The 25,961-nt window shown below is 37.1% G+C and overlaps 1 protein-coding gene and 1 pseudogene across 11 annotated transcripts in view; one reads left to right on the forward strand and one right to left on the reverse strand.

Moving 5' to 3' along the window:
* The window catches only part of LOC137236462 (rho GTPase-activating protein 39-like), a 556,674-nt gene that overhangs the window by 525,302 nt on the left and 5,411 nt on the right, over positions 1–25,961 (reverse strand). For 10 of the 11 annotated variants that reach the window (XR_010948428.1, XR_010948426.1, XR_010948425.1 and 7 more), the window contains 4 exons: positions 23,428–23,544; positions 23,218–23,341; positions 22,561–22,715; positions 20,863–21,179 (listed from right to left, as the gene is read on the reverse strand). Coding sequence is in view for 1 of the 11 variants with exons in the window: in XM_067759091.1 (XP_067615192.1) it covers positions 20,955–21,179; positions 22,561–22,715; positions 23,218–23,341; positions 23,428–23,523 (600 nt within the window). In the remaining 10 variants the exon portion in view is untranslated. Of the gene's footprint in view, positions 1–19,218; positions 21,180–22,560; positions 22,716–23,217; positions 23,342–23,427; positions 23,545–25,961 lie in introns of those variants that run through there. The other variant, XM_067759091.1, reaches the window with a different exon arrangement.
* LOC137237217 (hematopoietically-expressed homeobox protein HHEX-like) overlaps positions 1–25,961 on the forward strand; it is a 463,868-nt pseudogene that overhangs the window by 328,310 nt on the left and 109,597 nt on the right.

Here is a 25,961-nt window from a genome sequence, read left to right on the forward strand (position 1 = left end):
GCTCACCCAATTCCCAATACAACTTTGGCATTACACGTGGATGCTAGTAATCACGCAATAGGCGCAGCCCTTCACCAAATCAACAATGGTCAACTTCAACCATTAAGTTTCTATTTCAAACGATTAACCGATACCCAAAAGCGTTATAGCACCTATGATCGTGAACTTTTGGCAATCTTTCAGGCAATCAAACACAACAAATTTATGATCGACGGACGCAATTGCATTGTGTATACTGACCATAAACCATTAACATTTGCCTTTCGACAAAATCCCGACAAAGCTTCACCCAGACAAGCACGTCAACTTGATTTCATTGGTCAATTCACAACGGACATTCGCCACATTTCCGGCAAAGATAACGTTGTTGCAGACTTATTGTCGCGCATTGAAGAAATCAAAGTCAACGATATAAGCTTAGAACTTCTAGCAAATTCTCAAATAAACGACAACGAACTAAATGACATTCTGGAAAGAAAAATCCCATGTTCTTTAAATTTGAACAAAATTTATCTTCCTGGTTCTAATCTGCACGTTTATTGCGACACATCTTCTAAGCAAATCAGACCCTTTATCGTCGGTAACATGCGAAAGAGAATTTTCAATCTTGTGCACAAAATCTCGCATCCTGGTAAAAGGGCTTCTGTCAATTTATTAACCGAACGTTATGTATGGCCAAACATCAAATCGGATGTCTCTAAATGGTCAAGTGAATGTGTTAATTGCCAAAAAAGCAAAGTTCACAAACATAACAAAACTGCTTTAGCTAATTTCAATGCACCTGACGGTCGTTTCAAACACATAAATATTGATATCATTGGACCTTTGCCGTTATCCAAGGGATTCCGTTATTGCTTAACATGCATTGATCGTTTCTCACGCTGGCCAGTTACAATCCCCATCGAAAACATGACAGCTGAAACGGTAGCCAATGCACTCATTCGTGGATGGATTTCACACTATGGCGTACCATTATATGTCACAACCGATCAAGGTCGACAATTCGAATCGAATGTATTCAAAGAATTGAATCGTCTTCTTGGTTGTAAACACATCCGTACCACTCCCTATCATCCACAAGCCAACGGCTTGATTGAACGTTTCCATAGAACTCTGAAGGCATCAATCATGTGTCATCAAAACGAAACTTGGTATGACGTGTTACCTTTAATCATGCTCGCATTAAGAACGACAATTAAAAATGATTTACAAGCTTGTCCAGCTGAATTGTTATACGGCACAACTTTAAGATTGCCGGGCGATTTTCTCGATGACAAAACTACTGATCTCTCGACAGATTTTGTTAAAAATCTAAAAAACGTCATGAACCAAATCAAAACCATTGTCACTTCGAATCACTCTGTGAACCATTGTTTCATTCAAAAAGAACTTTCGAATTGCACACATGTATTCCTACGTGATGATTCCGTTAGAGCACCATTTAAACAGCCATGATGGCCCATTTGAAGTTGTTAAACGAAAAGAAAAAAATTTCGACATTCGGGTAAATGGAAGATTGGTAACGGTATCATGTGACCGTTTAAAAGCAGCTGTATCATATAAGGATAATAATGAAACGAATACCAAAAATTTTATTGTAAAAAATAATGTTAAAGAAAACAATGAACCTCTTAGTCAAAAATTTCAACATGCCAAAAAATCCAATAACGTTAACTGTGTACCCACAGAAGTTAGAACACGATCAGGAAGACTGATTAGAAAACCCAATCGTTTTGTAACTTTTTCAACGTGATCGGTGGATCACTGGTGGGGGAGTATGTGGCGGTTTACTAACTAGCCTTTTTACAATAGTCAATGAGAGTCATTTTACTTCGCGACACGATTCACATGTCATTCAATGATAAATGTCAAAATGAGTTTTATACTCTTTCTTACTTTGTTCTTTGTCCTTTGTTCGAGCTGTCGTGACAAGCGCACGCATTCATCATAAATTTGTAAAAACTAAATCGCAAACATTGCGGTTCATCCGCGAATAAAATCAAGAAATATTTATACAAAGTTATACAGTGTGTTTCCTTGATTCGGTAGCGATAAAGCGTTTCATTAGAAACCATCATTTGTTGGAATAATTCTGCCGACAAAGAAACCCACACACTCCTGTGAGACAGCGCTGAACTTGGTGATATCTGATTGGAAAGAAGAGCTAAACAACAAAAAAGTAGTGGTTTCAGTTTTCCTTGACCTCAAAAGAGCTTTTGAAACGGTGGATAGAGAGATATTAATAAAAAAAATGCAGCGGATTGGCATAACTGATATTGAACTTAAATGGTTCAGCAACTATTTGAAGCAGAGAAAGCAGAAAACAGTTATAAATGCCGTGACGTCGGATGAATTAGAGGTACACATAGGGTTACCTCAAGGCTCAGTATTGGCACCTATATTATTTCTTATATGCATAAATGACATAGTCAATGCTATCGAAGGTTGTGAAATTAGACTTTTTGCGGATGATGCATTAATTATGATAAGTGAAAATAATATTAATACTGCACTCGCCAAAATGCAACATGAACTAAATAACTTGTATAAATCGTTGTGTGGTAATAGACTGAAACTAAACATAAATAAAACTAAATATATGATAATAACAAGGAGGAATATCAATGAGGAGGATATAGCCGAGCTAAAAATAAATGATGAAATCATACAGGGAGTTAACAGTATAAAATACTTAGGAATAATAATTGATAATAAACTCAAATTTGAAGATCATATAAATTATACAATTAAAAAAGTTGCTAATAAAATAGGAGTGATGCAGAGAAAAACTAAATTCATTCATAAAAAGTACAAAATAATCTTATATAAATCAGTTATAGAACCGCACTTCGTGTACTGCCCGTCCATTCTATTCATAATATCGGATAAAGAAGTAGACAAGCTCCAAAAGCTTCAAAATAGATGCATGAGATTTTTATTCTTCAGAAACCTAGAGATACACGAACGGCTAACATGTTGAAGACTTTAGACTGGTTAAGTGTGAAACAAAAGATTTTTTTCCACTCCATGAAATTCATATTTAATATCAAACATGGAAATGTACCTGAGTATTTAAATAAAAATATAGCATTAGTTGAGCAAACTCATAACATAAATACGAGGAGCAAACATAATTTCAAATCGCCGTTTTTTAGAACTGAAATTGATCAACAGAACATTTTCTACAAGGGTCTGAAAAGTTACAATGATCTGCCTATGGATATAAAAAGTTGCAACCAAATAACAGTATTTAAAACAAAATTATATGAATATTGTAAAACCTTAGCTATAAGATAAAAAACTGTAATATTTTCAAATTTACGAATTAGGCTTCTGGCCGTAATAAATAAATAATCTAATCTAATCTAATCTATTATCAATGCTATACCAAACGACCACGATGAAGCAGCTGAAAGTACAATACGAACGCTACGACAAACTTCGAGATAGGTTGCATTTAAACACGATTAAACAACAACAACAGGCTGTACCTCGTCGATTAAAAGTATAGCTTGGGTATTTCCATCAAACATGCCCCAAGAAGAAAGTGGCGGTCGCCGCTATCGATGATATAGATTCAAATGAAGCAGGTTTGGTTCAGGCAGTTGATATAAGACAAGTGGTGTCACTGTTCTAGGTAAACAAAGCGAACGCACTGCTCATATATTTTCTCTTCTCGATTCCGGTAGTCCGAGGAGTTTTATTAAAAGGTCAATTGTACCCTTCAACATGGGCAGCCAACCGAAGCCCACCAAGTGGGTAATAAACAAATTTAGACATTTGGAGAAGTTATATGTGAAGTTAAATTAAAAGGGCAGAAAATTACCCATAGATTTTTAGTTTGAATGATTCTGATCTCTCTATGCCCGTATTAATTGGGCGAGATCTATTAAACAAATTCCGTATATTTTTATGTAAATTTAAATCTAAAATCCAGTATTCTGAAGAAATTTTAATGAACATAAAAAATGAAATAAAATTGAGCAATATAAATTGTTTTGAAAATAGTGCGCTCGATTTGTTTAGCCTTAAGAAAACTTGTAACTCATGTCCAGCGGGTCCGATTGGGGGGTTGGTGGGGTCCACCGACGGTTCGATTCAGCCAAGTGATCAAAAGGAGCCGGAAGAGGAAAGTAAGTATTCAAAGGAATACACAATGCAGATATGTGGGGTGGAAATATGTAACAAAAACGTTTCTCACCCGGTAGGTACCTGTGTTGGTAACGAGGTTATTGGTGTTGTGTCGCAGGGGGAATCTTCAGACAAACCAGATGTTAGCTCTGAGCTAAATGCACAGCAATCGGATGTATTAAGAAGGGTTATAGTGAATCAATACTCAAATCCCTCAGCAGAAGTACAGATATCACCCCTAGATTATAAAATGAAAATAGACCTAACCGATGATACGCCTTTTCATTGTTCTCCAAGGAGACTTTCTCATTCCGAGAAGGCCGAAGTGCAGGCAATTATTGATAAATTACTCTCTGAGGGCGTTATAAGGTATAGCAACTCCCCGTACGCGTCTGCCACTGTGTTGGTCAGGAAAAGGAATGACGAGGGACGATTATGTATAGATTATAGGTTCCTGAATAAAAAAGACCATCCGAGACAACTTTCCTATGCCGTGATAGAAGATTGTTTGGAGTATTTATCGGGTAAGAAAATTTTCAGTGTTGGACCTTAAAAGTGGGTTTCACCAGGTTCAAATGGAAAACGATTCCATTAAGTATACGTCTTTTGTGACCCCTTGAGAAACGCGCCGGCGGTGTTTCAGCGCTTTTTTTGCGAGATTTTTCGAGATCTATTACAGTCGGGGGAAATTGTTATCTTTATGGATGATATTTTGGTAGCCACATCCGACTTCGAAACCCATGTAGACGTTGTAAGTTGTGTGCTAAGACGGTTATACATGCGAGGTCTTGAGTTGAGGATGGAAAAATGTAAATTTGAATATTCGGAAGTAGACTTCCTGGGATATCACGTGAACAGTAAGGGCATCCGACCAAACGATGTACATATTGAGAAAAAAAAGAATTTCCCAAAGCCACGAAACTTCAAACAGCTCCAACAGTGTCTCGGTCTGTTTTCTTATTTTAGGAAATTCGTTCCGTCCTTTTCTTCAATCGCAAAGCCTTTAACTAATCTGCTCAAAAAAAAAAAATACTTCCTTTAATTTTTGTGAGCTGTGTGATAAAGCCTTCGAGTCTCTCAGAAGTTGTTTAGTGTCAGCTCCGGTATTGGCTATTTACAACCCCAGTAAAGACACTGAGCTACACACTGATGCCAGTAAGATAAGATTTGGAGCTGTGCTTATGCAAAAACAAGAGGATGGAAAATTTCATCCCAAGTCATATTTTTCTAAAACAGCTTCAGAGTCAGAGTCAAAACTTCACAGCTTTGAGTTAGAAACTTTAGCTATTGTTTATTCACTAGAAAGATTTAAAACCGAATTAAAGGGAATTGCCTTTGTCATAGTCACTGATTGCAGTGCTCTCGCTCAGGCAATGGATAAGAAGCAAATAAACCAACGTAGGGGCTGTTCAATGGGCCATGTCGATGCTTTACGCCGATGCCATCTAGTCAGCTCTGAAGAAGTAGATAATACCGACTTAAATATACAGATCACTCAAAATAGAGATAATGCGATAAAAACGTTAAGGGAGAGATTAGAGAATGGCCCAGTGCAGCACTACGAGCTTAAAGATCGCCTTGTTTTTAAATCCGATCCAAAGTCACCCCATCTTCAGCTATATGTACCTATAGAAATGGAAACCAATATAATCCGATTAATGCATGAAATAATTGGGCTTATGGGCGTTGACAAGACAGTATATGAGTTGAAAAAGAATTACTGGTTTCCAAAGCTTAGAAAAAAGGTCGAAAACTATATACGAAATTGTGTTAAGTGCATAGTATTCTCACCGGCGGCCCGATCTAACGAGCATAACTTGTATAATATTCCTAGAACACCAGTTCCTTTCGATATAGTACACATAGACCACTTTGGACCACTTCCCTCAATTCGCACAGTTAGGAAACACATTTTAGTAGTTGTAGACAGTTTCACGAAGTTTAGTAAATTATATGCAGTAAAAACCACAAGTACGAAAGAGGTTTCCGCATCTTTGCAAAGGTCCTTCTATAGCTATAGTCGACCCCGGCGTATCATAAGTGATCGGGGAACATGCTTCACGTCTAAAGAATTTTCAGTTTCTAATTAATAATAATGTGCAGCAGCAAGGTTGTAGCAAGGTTGCAGTCGCTTCGCCACAGGCGAACGGACAGGTGGAGAGGGTGAACAGAGTGTTAAAGGCAATGCTGGCGAAACTTACCGAACCAATAGGTCACTCGGATTGGATGAGCAAACTGGTTGAGGTGGAGTATGCTATTAATAATTCTGTTCACTCGTCAACCAAAGAATCACCGAGTACGTTATTGTTTGGAGTGGAACAGAGGGGTAGAATCATCGATGAACTGACAGAACACTTACAAGAAAAGAAGGGTGCAACTGAACCACCAGACCTAGGGAAAATTCGATCAAAAGCATTACAATCTATTGAAAAGTCTTAGGACTATAGTCAAAAGTATTTTCTAAAACATAGCGTCCCAGCGAAAGTGTTCAAGGTGGGGGATTACGTAGTCATGAAAAATGTAGACACCACTGCGGGGACTAATAAAAAATTTATCCCCAAGTACAAGGGTCCCTATGAAATAAGCAAAACATTGCCAAACGATCGATACGTTCTGAAGGACATAGAAAATGTCCAGGTCACACAAATACCTTATAATGGTGTGGTTGAATTGAATCGTTTACGTAGGTGTGCCTTGTCGGATCCTCTAATTGAGAGAGAGAATGGTGACACCGAGGAAGTGCCAAAAGATACCCGATCGAGTCGATCGGAATGTCAGGAAGGCTAAGCTGTAAACACTGCTTTACCTAAGTCGTGCCCAGTAGGGTAGGCCTAAGTGCAACTTTGCCACAGTCAGTACGTTCAACCGCTGTCAACCATATATGCTTTAAAACTGCAGCTAACTTAAGATATACTGTCAGCCATATATGTTTTAAGAACTGCAGCTAACATAAGATATATCCTGTGTACACTTTGAAAAATACGCATCGCTTCGTATTGAAAATAAATTAAATCGATTGCCATCTAATATACTTTTACAGTCTTTACACAAGAGATGTTTTCTCAAGTGCGAATCAGAGACGCCGATCAGGATGCACAGCGATTTCTATGGCGAGATGGAAATCAGAACGAGCCGATCCGTACATATAGAATGCAAACAATGATTTTCGGAGCAATTTGCTCACCATGTCGTGCTGAGCATATTAAAAATACTAACGCCGTCAAGTTCCAGTCAACGATGCCCAGAGGTATGCGTGCAGTCATTGAAAGCACGTATGTCTACGATCTGGTTATAAGTTACAACAGCATCGAAGAAGCCGTCCAGGTTACTAAACAAGCCATTGAAATTAACGCCGCCGCTGACTTTAAACTACGCAATTTCGTTTCCAACAACAAATATTTAGAGCAAAATTTAAACAATGGTATTACTGCCAGCAACGAGGTAATAAAGATGGAGTGTCACGCAACAATGGAGAAAGTACTAGGTATGTTTTGGAACACTGCTAACGACAGCCTAGAATTTAATTTCAGATTCCATAAAATTGCCCACGATGTTCTCGATGGTACATGATCGCCCACTAAGCGCGAGTTATTGGTCATTGCCATGTCAATGCTCGATCCGTTTGGTCTTTTGGCGAACATAACAACAAGCCTTTCCAGTCGTTGTGGAAGTTGCGTGTACAATGGGACGAACCAAAACCAAATCAATTAGCAGAACAGTGGTCCAAATGGTGGAAAAACATACAGTCCATGAAGCGTCTTTCAGTGCCACGATGTTACTCCATTATGTTGCCAGCAGCAGAAAATATACAGTTGCATATTTTCGTCGACGCCAGTTCCTGAGCGTATGCCGCTGTTGCGTATCTACGCGTATACAAAAGCCAAAAAGTTGATGTTACGTTGGTGTGTGCAAAGTCAAGGTGTGCACCACTGAAGGGCATGACAATCCCGCGATTGGAGTTGCAAGACGCAGTTTTGGGTTGCCGTCTCAAGGAGTCGATCGAACGCTGCCATGATTTTCGAGTGCATAGTACAACATTTTCGAGCGATTCGAAAACCGCCATACTCTGGATTCGCTCTACAGATCGAGACTACAAACAGTTCGTCGCATTTCGTGTTACCGAAATTTTGAGTGTTACAACTGCAAATCAGTGGCGCTGGATTCCCACCGCCTTCAACGTAGCAGATGAAGCAACACGATCAAGTACGTCGTTCGAACCAAAATCAAGATGGTTCGTGGGTCCTGAATTTCTATATCAAGATGAGTCACATTGGCCTAAACAAATCGCAGAGTTGTCGTCTGATCATTGTGCCTTGGAAGAGTTGGCAGAACGAGTCATGATGCTGTCAAATTTAGAGAAGTATCCCATATTTTTTTTACTAATTTTTCGTCTTTTTTAAAGATTGTCAGAACGGTCGCCTGGGTTTTTCGATTTCGCTATAATGCCAGAGCTGATACTCGCCGAAGAGGAGAGCTTTCTGACGCTGAAAATGTAATCCTTCGAAGAGTTCAGTCCGAGTCTTTCGCTGAAGAGATCAACGCGATTGAAAAAATAAATGTCTGTCCAAATCCAGTGCGATATATCAACTCACGCCATTTTTAGATGTCGATGGTCTACTCAAAGCCAATGGCAGAATCGACGCCGCATATTGCCTACCAGTCACAGCTAGACGCCCAGTTATTCTACCACATTATCATCATGTTACACGACTTATAATGAAACAATATCACTGCCGTGTACACCATCAAAACGATTCGCTTACCATAAATGAAATGAGACAAAGGTTTTGGGTAACTCGTGCGCGCGCATTACTCAAGTCGATCAAGAAGGAGTGTCCGAATAGCATCTTTAACAACGCCAAACCCGCAACACCACTAATGGGTCAGTTGCTGAGTGATCGACTTACGCCATATGTCCGCCCTTTTTCCTATTCTGGGGTTGATTACTGCGGTCCATTTTTTGTAACAATAGGGCGAAGAAAAGAAAAACGATGGGTGGTACTATTCACCTGCTTAACTAAGAGAGCAGTGCATTTAGAGGTAGCAGACGAGCTATCAACTGACGCATTTATTTTGTGCCTGCGAAATTTTGTAAACAAACGAGGGGTGCCAATTAAAATTCGGAGTGATAATGGCACAAATTTTGTTGGAGCGCAAAGGGAGTTGAAGCAAGAAGAACGTTTATTTGATTTCAATCGTATTGAGGGCGAGATGGCACAACGTAATATACAATGGGGTTTTAATTGTCCTGCGAATCCGTCTGCAGGCGGTTACTGGGAGCGCCTCGTCCAGTGCGTCAAGCGTTTTTTACAGCGTGTTTCTACAAGAAGCACCGCGACTTGAAACCTTTCGGAGCGTTCTAATAGAGGCGAAGAATATCATTAATAGTCGTCCATTGACTGAGTTGCCAATTACGCCACATGAAGACGAGCCGTTAACCCCGAACCACTTCTTGTTAGGATGCCTCAATTCTACTCAAACGCCCAGCCAAGCCGAAGAGAAAACGTGTCTGCGAAAGCAGTGGCGCATATCGCAAAACATAAAGGATCGTTTTGGAAGAGGTGGACCGTCGAGTATTTGCCACAGTTACTCCGCCGTTCTAAATGGAGAGCGGAAGTACCACCACTTAAACCGGGGCAATTAGTAATTGTTTGCGATTCTGCCCGACCAAGAAGTCAATGGGATCGAGGTAGAATAACGGAGGTATTCGTAGCTAACGATGGACAAGTTAGGACTGCTGCAGTCCGTACTAGCTCTGGAATAATTCGTCGTCCAGCAAGCAAGCTAGCCGCTTTAGAGGTAGTGAATCCCCCAGAGGATTCACCGGGGAGTGGGATGTCATTGCACGATAAAAACCAAGATGGCATCACTGCAACTTAACGAAAGACCAGGCAAAACTGTATGCCTTATAAGCATAAATTTTCAGTACAATATCGTCAGTGCAGCAGGCAAAGTACCAATTTTGAAACACACCCCGTCAATCCACACAGCCACACAGCCATACAAACACAACGTTAACCACAACGTCAAGCAACAACACAATAACAAGTGAATTGTCAAATCAATAATTGTATTTTTAATACTTGTACTCAATCTCTAATAAATAAATGTTTTAATGTTAAATTTAAATCGTTCGTTCGCCGCCGTCAAAAACATAATAAGACCTAGATTTTGGTTGTACCCAAAAAAGGAACAAATGATGATGGCTCACCCAAACTTAGAATGGTCATCGATTATAAAAAGATTAATGAACATACCATTTCTGATCGTTATCCAATTCCGGATACTAACATAATTTTATCAAATTTAGGTAAATCAAAATGTTTTTCAAGCATTGATTTGGAATCAGGTTTTCGTCAAGGAAAATGACATCGAAAACCCCGCTTTCTCCGTAAGTGATGGAAAATATGAATTTTTGCGAATGCCATTCGGTCTGAAAAATTCACCTAGAATTTTTCAAAGAGCAATGGAAGCTATAATAGCTAGACCGCTACATGTTTTGAAAAAAGAGCTTAGTGTTCTGTGGAAGGAAAATTTGTCAATCTGTATGTAATATCAAGCAGAGAGTGTACATTATTTCAAGTATTAAAAACTCTGTCGGCTTTGCGATCTGGTCATCACTAACTGAAAAGCAGTTGCTTTCATTATTCTCAGGTGTTGGATAGTCAAATCCTACAAGTGAGGCATCTATTATAAAGGCCACCTTTGTTGTGTAATGGCACCACTACCGATATGGCAACGCAAATTGGAAAGAGTGACATATCGGTAGAGGGCTGGCAATACTGGCATTCATTGGAAGGGCCGTTCTATTAGGTTATCGTGCTCTGGCTCTGGCTCAAATCTCATAGGAAAGATCTGGATCAACTTTATGAGAGCTGGCAGCACTAATATAAAACATCTGTTTTGTTGAAAATAAGAACAAGAAACGTACACAAAAATTAAAGATACTAATAGAAAGACGCAAAATTAAAAAACGAGAAAATGGAAGATCAATTCTTTGAAGTAAGTAATATCAAATATTTTAAAGGGATTACATATTTTAAAATTTTATTGAGCTCAAGGCCGGGTTTCAATTAAACAAATAAATATGTTATTGTTTTAATTTATTTTTACTTAATATTTCGAATTCAGTCTGAATTCATCATCAGGAGCTAGAAATACACAAAACGAAAAAAGCCCTTTTTTATACACAAACAATTTTTAAAACAAAACATCACTACTTACTTCTTCAACTGTGATTAGAAGACTAAATCGTTTAACACTAATTATATGTAACAAAGGTATTGAACATAATAAAACAGAAAATATAAACAAACTAAAGAACAGTTTTTGGAAACAAAAATATTGGAAAACATCAATACATAAGACGGCAAAACAATAACGATTCAGCTGATCATCCTAGCGTTGGTGTTGTTGTCACCAAGACGATGGTGTAAATATGCATGTACATACATACATATATGTATATGTTTATGAAAAATACATTAGGGGTGTCTGTTGTTTTTTATAAGGTTGCGGTATGCATATGCACAATTAGAAGTGTCGGATTTGAAATTAATTTTCTTGTCATTAGGTGTGTCTACTATATGTAACATTTCTAAAATGAATCTTTTATTGTAATTTTTCTCTTCTTCCAAGACGGAGACATTTTCGAAGTCCGGGTAATGCCCTGTATCTCTACAATGTGATGTTAAAGCTGTTTTGTTTTCCGAAAAATTATTCCTTAATTTTATATTTGATTTGTGAGCGGATATCCTTGCCTTAAGTTTAGATTTTGTAGTCCCTACATATACTTTCTGGCATAAGTGAAACCCGTCGCCATTACAAAGAATCTTGTATACCACATCGGACTTGTCATACTTGGATATTTTATCCTTAACATTGCTGAAAATGCACCGGAGCGTATTGTCATACGTAAAGGCTAGTCGTACGTTTTCCTTATCATATAAGTTCGAATATTTTATCCTTTCCGATAGCCCAGCGACATATGTTGCAGATTTGTATATTTTATCCTGCGATGTTTCTCTCACACTTTCACCACTGCGTCGAGAATAGTGGTTATAAATCAGTTTTTTATTAATTTGATGGGGAAGTTGTTGTCCTCTAACGTCTCTTTAATTATCTTTATGTTTTTGTTATGGTACATCTTGTCGCTGATGGACAGAACCCGCCGCACAAAGTTGTTGGCCGTATTAATAATTATTTTCTTCTCGTGTTGCGAGTTGAAGTTGATGAGTCTTCCGGATGCTGTTGGCTTCTTAAACCAATCCATAGTGACCATGTTGTTTTTCTTAATAACAAGAGTGTCCAAGAACGGTAGCTTTCCATCTTCTTCCACTTCTATTGTAAATTTGACAGCTCTATGGTATCCGTTTAGAAGGCCGAGCATTACTTCCATGTCTTCCGTTCACGATATCTGCTATAACGGGCGAAGCTGGCGAACCCATGGGCATCCCCGAACGTTGCTCATATATCTTATCATTGTATTTGAAATACCTGTTCTCTTTTATGCAGAACTTCACCACTGTCAGAAAAAGCTCTTTGGTCATGGACGTGTACTCCTTTATTTTAATCCATTTTGACTCTATAATCTCGAGGGCTAAATCTACAGGGATACTGGGGAACAACGAGACGACATCGAATGACACTAAACTCTCATCATCGTTAACATATGTCTTTGATTTTGTTCTTAAATTCTATTGCGTCTTTAACGTTGTACTTAGATGAGGTGGTAAGATTTTTAAGAATTTGGACGATAAATATACATAGATTATATACGGAGAGTTGATAGACGAACAGATGGGCTTAAGAGTAATACCTTCTTTATGGATTTTGGGTAGACCATAAATACGTGGGGGATTGGCTGTTTTACAATTAAGGCGAAACTTTTCTTTCAAATCGATAACTTTGTTACTGTACATTTTTTCCACTATTTCATTGTTTTTCTCCTGTAGCCTATTGGTAGGGTCCCGCTTTAACACTTTGTACGTGGAAATATCGTTCACTATACTCTGTAATTTCCTGTCATACTCTAACTTGTCCATCAACACGGTAACGTTGCCTTTATCGGCATTGAGGACTAGGATTTCTTCGTGTTCCTTTAAAAAATGTTTGGTGGAAAGCAGGGTGTTTTGTATAAATTTGTCACGAGTCGAAGTTTTTACCTTTTTTAGGTGATCTTTTATAAGCGTCGTTAAATTGTTCCTTTCAACCTCTTGTTTCTCTTTATCCTTAATTGTTTGAATATAATTTTCTCCATCAGCTATAGTTTTGAAAAGTGGGAATTTATTAATATCTGTGGGAAGAGCGTACTTAAGGACTAGGGAAAGAAGCCATTGAATGTTGGTGGGTACTTTTATATTTGTTGTGTTGCATATCCATTTTGGTACCATCACCAACTTCAACTCGCAACACGAGAAGATAATAATTATTAATACGGCCAACAACTTTGTGCGGCGGGTTCTGTCCATCAGCGACAAGATGTACCATAACAAAAACATAAAGATAATTAAAAAGACGTTAGAGGACAACAACTTCCCCATCAAATTAATAAAAAAAAACTATTTATAACCACTATTCTCGACGCAGTGGTGAAAATGTGAGAGAAACATCGCAGGATAAAATATACAAATCTGCAACATATGTCGATGGGCTATCGGAAAGGATAAAATATTCGAACTTATATGATAAGGAAAACGTACGACTAGCCTTTACGTATGACAATACGCTCCGGTGCATTTTCAGCAATGTTAAGGATAAAATATCCAAGTATGACAAGTCCGATGTGGAATACAAGATTCCTTGTAATGGCGACAGGTCCCACTTATGCCAGAAGGTATATGTAGGGACTACAAAATCTAAACTTAAGACAAGGATATCCGCTCACAAATCAAATATAAAATTAAGGAATATTTTTTCGGAAAACAAAACAGCTTTAACATCACATTGTAGAGATACAGGGCATTACCCGGACTTCGAAAATGTCACCGTCTTGGAAGAAGAGAAAAATTACAATAAAAGATTCATTTTAGAAATGTTACATATAGTAGACACACCTAATGACAAGAAAATTAATTTCAAATCCGATACTTCTAATTGTGCATATGCATACCGCAACCTTATAAAAAACAACAGACACCCCTAATGCATTTTTCATACACATATACATATATGTATGTATGTACATGCATATTTACACCATCGTCTTGGTGACAACAACACCAACGCTAGGATGATCAGCTGAATCGTTACTGTTTTGCCGTCTTATGTATTGATGTTTTCCAATATTTTTGTTTACAAAAACTGTGCTTTAGTTTGTTTATATTTTCTGTTTTATTATGTTCAATACCTTTGTTACATATAATTAGTGTTAAACGATTTAGTATTCTAATCACAGTTGAAGAAGTAAGTAGTGATGTTTTGTTTTAAAAATTTTTTGTTTGTGTATAAAAAAGGGCTTTTTTCGTTTTGTGTATTTCTAGCTCCTGATGATGAATTCAGACTGAATTCGAAATATTGAGTAAAAATAAATTAAAACAATAACATATTTATTTGTTTTATTGAAAACCGGCCTTGAGCTCAATAAAATTTTAAAATATTTTATATTAACGGCCAAAAACATTCTACATTAAAGGGATTACTATAATTTTTCATTTAATTATAAGCGTATAGCTGATGTGTGAAACGTCATTATCCGAATGGGCAAACACCAGCGGAAGGACGGAGGAACTTCTAAATTCTTCTGTGAATACAGTAGACACTTCTGAAAATGAAGAGGAGCGAGATAAAATAACAAATTTTCTACAAGTTATAGAAAGCTATACTGACGAAGTGTTCAGACGACATTTTAGACTGAATCGCTCGACGAAACGTCTGTTAATTGGTAAAATTTATATAAAAAAGTTCTTTCATTATTTATACAATATCTTCTCTTTTTATAGATCGCTATAATACATTTTATACAAACAAGGAGTATGGTGGTTTGGCTAAGGTTGGTGCATCGAAAGAAATATATATACTACTATATGGCAAACACGAACACATTTCGTGAGATTGCAAATCTTTTCAATATGTCCAAATCAACCGCATGAAGAGTATTAAGGATAGTGGTTGTTGTCGGTTGGCCACGAATTTATTCAATAGCCACGAATTTATTGAATAGCTTCGAGTCATCCAAAAAACTTATTTTTTTAGTTTCTCCCAAGAGAAACTAATAACTTGCGACCAACGGCCAGTTGCGTAAGTTTTCCGCAAAGTAGTCAAAGGCCCTCAAGTAGTGCCTCGCGATCCGTGTGTAAAATTGCGTACCTGCGATAAATAAGTGGCCCTAATACTAGCGCCCCAACGCAACGGACATTCTAGCGGATAACTAGTGGCCCTAAAGAAGCGCCCCAACGCACTGGACAAGAAACCTAGAAACCCGGTGGTAAAGCTCGAAGGAACACAGCCACCAACCCGCAAAATAAGCCAACGACGACTGCCAGTTGTAGCAGCATGCAAAAAGGATCACCAGCCTTGTTCGCCGCTGGACTACTACAGTAGAAATTGAAAAATTATTATTCATTGTCGAAACAAAAACAAGCATTATAGAATGCAAAAAAACCGACCGCGTTAGTGTTGATATGAAGGAGAAGTGTTGGGATGAAATATCCATTCACTTCAATGCCGAGTTTGGTATGGGACGTTCCAAGAAAGTATTGAGGGATAAATACAATAATTTGAAGAAAGCATTAAAAAAACAAAATCAGAAGTGCGGAAATCTTTATATATGTATATACCACAACTTAAGGGTTTTTTTTATTGATTACGGTAATCGAGTTAAGTACCCTGCCCAACATCTACCCTAAAGACGTAACTCACGCGTTGGGTGCATGTGATAACATTCCGTTGGCAAGAGCTTAGGTTTGGAATAGTACGATCATTGTAAATCAGTTCGAATTCAATAAAGATACGACATGTTCATACAGCACTAAAAAATAATTGTTTTGATCTTTGCAATTTAGCAAAGATTAATTTATACAATATAATAATAACACTACAACTTATTACATGGTGTTAGAAGGGTAAAAATCAGCATAACGTGTAAGATTATTACGATAAATTGTGATATTCATCGACATGGCTACTGAACTAGCGCTTAAAGAGTTAGACTGCACAAATATTTCAAAGGAATGGCCAGAACGGAAAGGCGAATTTTTCATGTACATATTGGCTACTGGAAAAACGAGCGATGCTGAGGAAAAAAATTATTGCAACTTTCCTGTGGCTGGTCGGACGTAAGGCACGAGATATATACAACACTCGCGACGAGCAAGGAAACGCGTATTCACTGCTATTGACATTTTGACCCAAGATAGTTTACCATTAATTGTTAGCTTAGCTAATTAGAGCAGTACCTATACTTATAGTGAATAAAGTGTTTAAACCCTATATATTGTTATTAATCAGGAGCAAGATGGCCCCTTAATTTCTTTTAGTACAAGGATCAGAGCTTCATTAAGTTAGTATATATTACGCTTTTTGTCTCTATTAGTTCTTCTCCAAGGAGTACTAATGACTAGTCCCGAACTCTACCCATACGAGATTAGTTTGGAATAATTATAAGCCAATTGTTTGCGAAATGGATAAGTCTAGGTCCACACTCTTTAGGGAGAAGTCGCACAATTTTTGCAGGGGCAGTATCGAAACATATAACAATTTCAAAAATAAGTTGTTATGTACATATGTACATACTTATGTGTATAAACAAATTTAAAATTTATGTGTGATACTAAGCCACGTTCACATTACTGACAGTTTTCTGTGTTGTTTATCTTAAATTAAGTACAAATTTAGTAATATATTTATTTTAACCTTTCTTTTTATGCATCTCTGAAGCCATATGAAACGATTTAGATAACTACCAAATCGTTTTGAATCTTTCCTTTTACTGCTAATAACATACAAAACACTGCATCTCAATCTCTGAAGCTCTAGATTGCCCGGAATTTTTACTCGTGTGATGTATGCTGCTCAATATTTCATTTCGAATGATTTGTAAAATATGGCAGCGTGTGAACGTAGCTTATTATTTTGTAAATTTAAAAATTTTAATAATTTGAAATATTTTTTTATATGAATTAAGATTTCATTCTGTTTGATTGGTGTTTAAGTTTTGGATTTTTTGATTTTCATATTAACTAGTTTTAATTTTTTCGCTGATAATTTGCTTAAATATTTTAAAACTTTGCTTAAGGACTATTTTTTTGCATTTTTTGATTCCAACATTATTAATTTAAATTTTTTTGTCACTTCTTTAATATCAATGTTTAGTATTTTTTTCAACGCTAAATTTTCAATTGATTTCTAATTATTATCTTTTTAATTAATCATATAAATGCCAAAGTGTTGTAAAATTAATGTGTAATGTGTAAAAAAAATTTAATATATATTACTTATTAAATAAAAAGTTGTTTAAATACATACATACATATGTACATTTAGGCATTTTAATAGCTAGTACACTAAAAAAAAATTATTAAATAAAATTGAAAATAAATTCATTAGCAAGCGCTTATTATAAGAGTAGTTGACAAGAACCTGAACTTTCGAGCATTACTTCCTATGTAAAATATTTGGATGAATTTAAATTCTCTTCATGGACTAACCAGCTAAGATTTTTTATTTTAAGAAAATAATTTATTTAAAATTCCGGATTATGTTTTTATTTAATGTTTGAATTTTTCACTGGCGCCCAACGTAGGACATCAACAAAAAGAAATAAAATTCTATCACAACTATGGTGTTACATGCGGGTTTTTTAATTGTGATAAAAAATCTTAAAGGATGTATACGTTTTGTCCCAAAGAAACCTAAAGTCACTCAGTACCAAGTAACAGTATAAGGTGAAATTAGCTTTCTAAATTTGAAAAACCTAGTAATTTTGCTTCTGACTTGAAGAATAAACCGATATTTCAGGCAATCGGGACTAACCGCCAGCATGTCTTGGCTTCCTGGCAGAGAACTATCACTCCGAAAGCACATTCCACCTAATCTTTGAGCAGTATTTTTGTCGCTACACTAACAGCAACCAGAATCTCGTGCGCTGTACTCTCTAGCAGTGTATATTTCAGAAAATATATCGCTTTGCTAATTTCTGACTATTTTGTTTTTCGAATTCAGCAAACTATTTTACATTTGTTCAAGTTTCTTAAATTATGTAATTGATTTGAGCTAGGAAAGGTTTATATTATTATAGCACATATTATTAATTAAATTTTATTTAGAATTTTAAAATTTTCTCAATATTCGCACCGAAATTATGTGTAATGCACCCATAGTGCGAGTATTTTGTATGCATAAATTACTTTGTTTTTTAATTCTACATAGTAAATTTAATATTTGTATATTTTGCCTTGATTATTATTATGTTACATAAGGGTCAATCCGAGTCAAATATAATAATGGTCAAATAAGTGCATCAAGTTAAAAATAAATATTTCAAAAACTTTTAGTCTTTGTGAATTTTTGCATCAGTACAGATTGACCAAAACCATGATACAGAAAAAAAAATTAAGAAAACAAAAGATTCCCACCCACAGTTGGAGAATTTTCAAGTTTTCGAATTTGTGCATAGAAAATTTGTCATTTTCGAAATCGATTTGGATCAAGTTTATTTTCAAAATTTTTCGAAATCGATTTAAAAACTGATACAAGTTTCTGAAATCAAGGAAATTTTTGGATTTCAAGAAGTACATTCTGATGTTTTTTAATATAATATTTTTTAAACATTGTTTTTAAAGACAATTTTAGATATTTTAATTTTGTAAACAAACATTTTTTTTAATAAATAAATGTCAAAAGAAAAATATTTCGAAAAAATTCACTAGAGATTGGCTAAAGCCATGATACAAAAACAAAAACCAAAACAAAATGTTCAAACCCTGAGTTGAAGAATTTTCGAGCTAATGGAAAAATTTCCGTTTCCGAAAAGCTTTTTCGATTTCAGGTTTATGAAATCAAGCTAGTTTTTGGATTTCAAACAGTACATTTAGTTTTTTTTATTACATAATCTTTGTAGCAAAATTTACATTAGTTGTTAAAGTCAGTTTTAGATATTTTTATTTTATAAACCATTTTTTTTAATAAATAACAGTTTAAAGTTAATTTTCAAATTTAATTTTCAAAAAATTTACTTTTCGTAAATTTTCGGCGACTACAGAAATGAATTAATTTTAAGAATTTCCAAGTTTTCGAACTTCTGCTAATTGAAAATTTTTCGTTCTCCAGAATCGATTTGAAAACTTATTCAAGATTATGAAATCATGCAAAGTTTTGGATTTAAAATACGAATAGCCTTGCGCAAAGAAAGCGCAAAAAGCATTCAAAACCGATTCAATGGGGTTTTTGTGAAAATCGAAACCCGTCTGATCCTTTTTTTTATAGTACTAAGTATTATCTTTCGAGTTATTAAAATATAAGCTTTAAAACTTTTAATTATTTTGAAATTATTTGTTTAAAATTCTTCGAACTCGAATTAAATGGACGTACCAGTTTTCTCAAATCTAGTGCGCTTGAACAGAAGAAAGCAAACAAAATTGAAAAACTTAAGCACAGTGTGGGTTCAAAATAAATTTTTTTTTTCAATTATTCAAAAATGTATGGCATACTATTCAAGTCTTCCAGTTCTTCAAAAATGATGTTACTCGATTCGCAAAAAATGTCTTTCAGATTTGAGCAAGGCGAACCTATGCAAGGTGATGGCAATTGATGATTCAAACCAATTCGCCGTGCAGAAGAATGTCAAGTCCCAAAAAATGTTTAGTGATTTCGATTAACTGACATATTGTTGTACAAGGCATTGTATGGAAAATCAAGAAGAAGCAATCAGCTGCTGCGATAACAATACCTGGTACTGAATTCGCCCTGCATTTGAGAAACATGTATGTGGTTTGACAACTTTCGAATCTGATTTTCTCTCGAATCGAGTTACAGAATAAGCACCCTGAACTTTTTAAAAGAAAAAATATTGTTTTTGATTTGTGCACAAGTTTGTTTTATGCTCAAGCGGAAATTGTATCAATTTGACATGAAATGGCCCTTAAGAGGATGTTGTGTACATTAAAACGAAAGCATTTGAAAGCAAATTAGTAAATTTGGTGAAGGTAAAATTTAAATAAAAATTTAGCTGCTTTTTCTTTTGATTAATTGAATTTGTTTGACATATTTAAAGATGTGGAAATGAAATTTTTCTTTCATTACTAAATATTTGTAAATGTATAGATTTTGCCATATTAGTTTTATGCTTCTATAAACATTGTGTACAATTATTTGTTAACATATGTATGTATGTATATTAGTATATACATAAGTATTTTTATATATATGCTAGCACGAGTATTTTATTTGCGACCTCTGACCTTCTTTTAAATACAACTTTTTTAAAATTCTAATATTATTAAACATAATTGAGTATATATTTTTTATGTATGTATGTATTACATAACACTACTACGTATATGTATTTATAACTTTAACTGTATATGTTTGATTTACCGTTTACTTTTTCACTTTTTTTTTAAATGCTGCCATGAGTATTTCATTAATATTGCAATTCAATGTTAAATATAAAATATTTAAATTTAAATTAAAAAAGCCTACTTAAAAAAATACAAAACGTAATTCATTCATCAAAATTTTCTTATGCAATAAAATTATTTAATTTCTTTTCGTAATCTACTTTATCTAACATACCTCAAATTTCGCTCCGCGGATCCCTTACAATGGTTAGCTCCGTTTGAAATTTTTTTTTTTCTTATTTACTTTCTTCAGTTTTCTTCCAGCTCTCAAGTGAGATTCGCTATATGCGTTGTATCCATGCTTTGTATAAGTGTGCGCATAAAAGCCATTTCTTTGCGCGCATTTTCTAATATCACTTTCGGATCGTCCGAGGTGCAGCGCAAACAATTTGGCGCAAATACCATTGCCAAATTAGATGAGTCCATTTTGGTGCAACTCACCACATCGGCATGGGAGAATTGTTGCAAAAAGTGTACCAAGTAGGTAAGAACCTTCAAATGAAAAATTTCATTAAATTCTGTTTGTTTAAGAACGAATAATGCAATATAATTAGAATAATTGTAATACCCCTGAAGAAGCTAAAAAGATTTTGACGAAACGTTGGTTAAAAGTATGTACATAAATTGCACTAAGAGATGAATACATCGGATTAAATTTGAGGAACTTGTGGGTGGGGAGGGAGGGATGGCCTGAAGGTTTAATGTGGCCACATAAATCGTTCCCGAGATGGTCGGGCTAGCACCTTAATGGTGCTGTGTTACTGGATCGTACCGGATCTGTATCCGGCAAAGGACCATCGGATTGAGAATATTGTGGAGAAGCTGGAATTTTTGCAGCCATGTCCATATCTTTGCAGCTCCGATATGCAGAAAGTTTGTTTTACTTCTAAATGTTCTCGTTTTTCTGTAATACTTCCCCTAACCTTTGGGGTATTTTTGCCTTTACAGCACCAACAAGGTTCGTTACACTCAGCTCTGACTTACCAAGGTCAATAATAGCCTTTTCACAACGAAAAAAGGTCAATTCATGGAATCAGGATCATATTTGTGCGAAATAATTGTTGACTAATCTAAGTAATTAATTACCTTGAGCGTGATTCCATTGGCCGAAGGAGGAGATAATATTGGATAGGATGCATAGAGATCATATGGTCAAACGTCTCCATCCTTTTTCCTGTTTCGCAGTAGGTATAGGGCTAACTATAAACTTTATTTTAGTTTGGCTATCACGGAGGACATGGCGGCCGCCGTAGTGTGATGGTAGCGTGCTCCGCCTACCATACCGAAGATCCTGGGTTCACGCCCCGGGTAAAGCAACACCAAAAAATTATAGAAACAAGTTTTTCAATTAGAAGAAAATTTTTCTAAGCGGGTCGCCCCGCACTCCGAGTGTATTTCTGCCATAAAAAGCTCTCAGTGAAAACTCATCTGCCTTGCAGATCGGTTCATAGTCGGCATAAAACAAGTAGGTCCCGTCCCGCCAATTTGAAGCGCGGCCTTAAAAAATTTCTTCGGAGGTTATCGCGCCTTTAATTTTTTTTTATCGCTGAGGACGCTTAAACCGCCGTCATCGACTTGAGACAACTTCTGTGAAAAAGTGAAGGTTAGGTATAGTCAACAAACACCACAGTTTCTGGTCCTATCACCAGCTGTTATACTTCAAACCGTGATTTTATTCGACGCCGCGAACTTTAGATATACATAGTCGTTGTGCCCTTATTTCCTCGTGATAGCATCTTTAAGCTCTGACCACAACGAGCTCAGCTGCTTTCATTCTTTGCAAACAATGGCCACGCTGGCTGGCTTGGTTATCAGTTTAACATTGCCATAACATTCAAGAGGTTGCAGGTTTACCTTTTCATTTTCAACTTACCAATTTATTTAGTTCTGGAAGCTTATCAACTATTTCTCTGGCCTTATCTGGATCCTCCGTATTGACACATTCTTCATAGACTTGGTCCGGGATACGAGGATCATATAATTCACGATACCACAGTTTCAACAGACTAGCGGGCGCATTTCCATCCACTGTAAAACGGGAAATTAAAAAAAATAATAACTTTTATTCGACATCAAGCGTTATTATCAATAAATTTAAATCGTATGTTACCAAATGCACTGAAAAACTGTTTACTATCGTTATTTTATTGCTTCCTAACAAAAATTAAAAAACTTCGAAAAGTTTTAAAGTTCAAATTATTTTAGAAGTCCGAATAGTTTTCGAAGTTTAAATTATTAATGAAGTTCGAACAGTTTAAAGTTCAAACAATTTTTGAAGTTCGAATTATTTTCGAAATTGAAATAATTGTCGAAGTTCAAAATTGGAATTATTATCAAAGCCGGACTTTCTTTATATTGTTTACTCACGAATATTAATAACAAGATAAACATTCGTGAGTCATTGTCATTTGAAATGTAAACATTTTTCACACAAATTATATGGCAGAGAAGTAAACATTTCAAGTTACACAAAATCCAGCGCAAGTTTTCTTTCTTCCTTCATTTCCCCTAAGCGTAATTCGCAACTTACCCATGCTATTTTTATAATCAGGAACTTCCCACCGATCAAAGCGGGTTTTCAAACAATTAACCTTATCCACATCGGCGGAGACGCTGAATATTCCTTCTGTTTGTTTGCCATTCAATAGCAAAACCTAAATATTCATTCAAAATTTAAAAAGGAAAACAAATTTAATCAATAGTATCAAATTTAATATCAACTGGTTTTGTTATCTCTTACATGCTCTGCTAATGTAGTTTGTATCCATGGTAGTTTACGGAAAGGAAATGTATCCTTTTGCAACTCCATAACCTCAGCGATTGTGTTGCCAAACATGCTGACGCGTAGAATTTGATTCTGGAAGATATAAAATGGTTACAAGTACGTATCAAACTGCTTTTAAGCTCCGCAGTTACTTTCAGGCGAAATAATTTAAAATTAGGATGGATGGAAAACGTGTCTGGGTCGATGACCAATTCTCTTAAAAGCGCTGAAATAAACGGACATCGTTGATGGTCGCAATCAATGTTGAAAAACTAGATCCTGCAAACAGATGTACTACTCAGAGTGGCCAAAAACAACGTAACGAAAAATACACAATCTGCGTCTTCTACTAGTTGGTGATATGAATTTTCAATCTTAGCGACCACCGTAAGCTGATAAAGTCAAGATACATTCCGTTTTTCCGTGGGAATGTTTGCAGAGAGATAGAGATAGACAGGAGTCAAGGGGAGATAGAAGGCAGAGAAACAGCTAACGGGACAGAAAGAAAGATATAGGAAGCTAGAACTGAAGACAGAGATAGGGAAAGCGATCGAAAGAAAGATATTCGGGAAGAGTCAGCGAGATAGTGGAAGGGAGATACTAAGAGAGGTATGAAGGAAAAGAGATAAATGAAGAGAGCGAGGAGTAAGAAATAGGAAAATGAGAGGGAGGAATAGGAGAGAGAAAGAGGAAGCGAGGTGACAAAGAGATGAGTAGATAAGGAGGAGAAAGAGAGAGATATGCAGGAAAGGAGAGAAGTAGAGCAGCATGGAAAGACGGGGTAAACAGGGAGGAACATAGGAGGAGGTGGGGAGAAAGACGAGGTAGTGAGGAGCGGGGAAAAGATAGTAATGACGCTTATGTTGGGGAGATGTATAGGAAGAGGCAGGAATAGGCAATAAAAGAGGCAGAGGAGACCTATTCGCTTCCCAAGGCAGTCGGTTCTATGTACCGGAGCGACTCGGGATTTTTCCCGACCAAGGACTGTCATTTCAGTGTAACCCCATTTAATTTGTTTCGTCCCTCCCACAAATTGTCATCCTCCCAGCAGCTCCTTGCAGCAGGACTGCTCCATATTCTCTTGCTCCGGGAAGGTATCGAATCCAATCCGGGTCCGTCTCCTGACCTCGGTCCTGAGAAATGGTTTTGCTGCATCTGCCGGAAAAGAATCTTTTTAGCACGGTCATACTCTGTTCAGTGTGTCTCGTGTAAGGGATGGTTGCATCGGACAGGTTGTTCTGGGCTTGATCCCAAAACCCGACGTCCACGTAACTTTTATAAATCTTTTGTGGCTCCTTGCTGTTCACGCCCAAGGGCGTCCCGTAGTCTACGTCTAAGCGCCCCCCCCCCCCCCCATTACCTTCCAGCAGCCCCGCTGCTCAGCAAGCCACAACAAGTACCCGCTGCTGCTCGCGCCTTACGGCGCCAACAACTCAAACAGCTGCTACCACTCATAACTACAATCTTCGTAGTAGAGTCGGAAGCAATGCTGAGCAACAGCCCCTGCCCCCGTCTTCTCCCCCCCCCCCTCTTTTCCGGCAGCAATCGTGTAGGTCAGGGAAACAGCCTCTTAGTCCCTACCTCCGTTTGCACCGTTTGCCAGCACAGAATATATATGTTTGCGACATCCGCCCAATACAGCTCCTGCCTCGGGTGGTGCCACTTTCCTAGATGTTCTGGTCTCCGCGACGGCAACCCCTCGACGGGTTTCATCGCGCCATGTTGCCAGGTCGCAAACCCAAATCATCCGGGTACCCCAATGGTTGCCCAAGGACGCCCAGTCCCAGGGCCGCAACAACAATTGCGTCCTGGCCTTCCTCAACCCAGGCGTAGTCACCCGTCACTTACCCCCAGAGTGGCGACGTCTCCCCTCATGCACTTCAGAATTCTGCAGTTAAACTGTAATGGACTAACTGGGAAGATTACGGAGATAGTCAATTTCATGAAGCGGCACAACATCCGCATTGCTGCGATTCAAGAGACTAAACTCACAGCACGATCTGCATTGCAGACCTGCTCTGGGTATAATGTCCACAGAAAAGATCGCGAGAGCGGAAATGGAGGCGGCCTCGCGTTTATAATACACCACTCTGTGCAATATCACATATTTGATCCTGGCATCGACCGCAGGGACAATGTCTTAGAACGTCAAGGCCTATCTGTCCGGTCAGGCGATGCAAACCTAGAAATCATCAACATCTACATCCCCCCTGCCACCTGTTGCCCCGGTGGATACCACCCTAATATTAGAGCCTTACTCACTGGAAACAATCGCCTTATCATGATCTATGTCATTCAAATTTGCGGGCGGACAGTAGGGGCGAGATGTTGGCGGATCAAATAGAAGAAACGACGTTCTGCACAATAAACGGAGACACCCCCACACGTATGGTGGGAAGCTGTCACAGTTCGCCAGATATCTCAATCGTGAGCGCAGAACTCGTAAACTGCGTCAACTGGCAGCCGATGGTATCATTGGCATCCGACCACCTGCCTATACTTGTTTCGCT

Source organism: Eurosta solidaginis, chromosome 1 (genome assembly GCF_040869045.1).
Source record: "Eurosta solidaginis isolate ZX-2024a chromosome 1, ASM4086904v1, whole genome shotgun sequence".
In the NCBI taxonomy this organism is placed as follows: domain Eukaryota; kingdom Metazoa; phylum Arthropoda; class Insecta; order Diptera; family Tephritidae; genus Eurosta; species Eurosta solidaginis.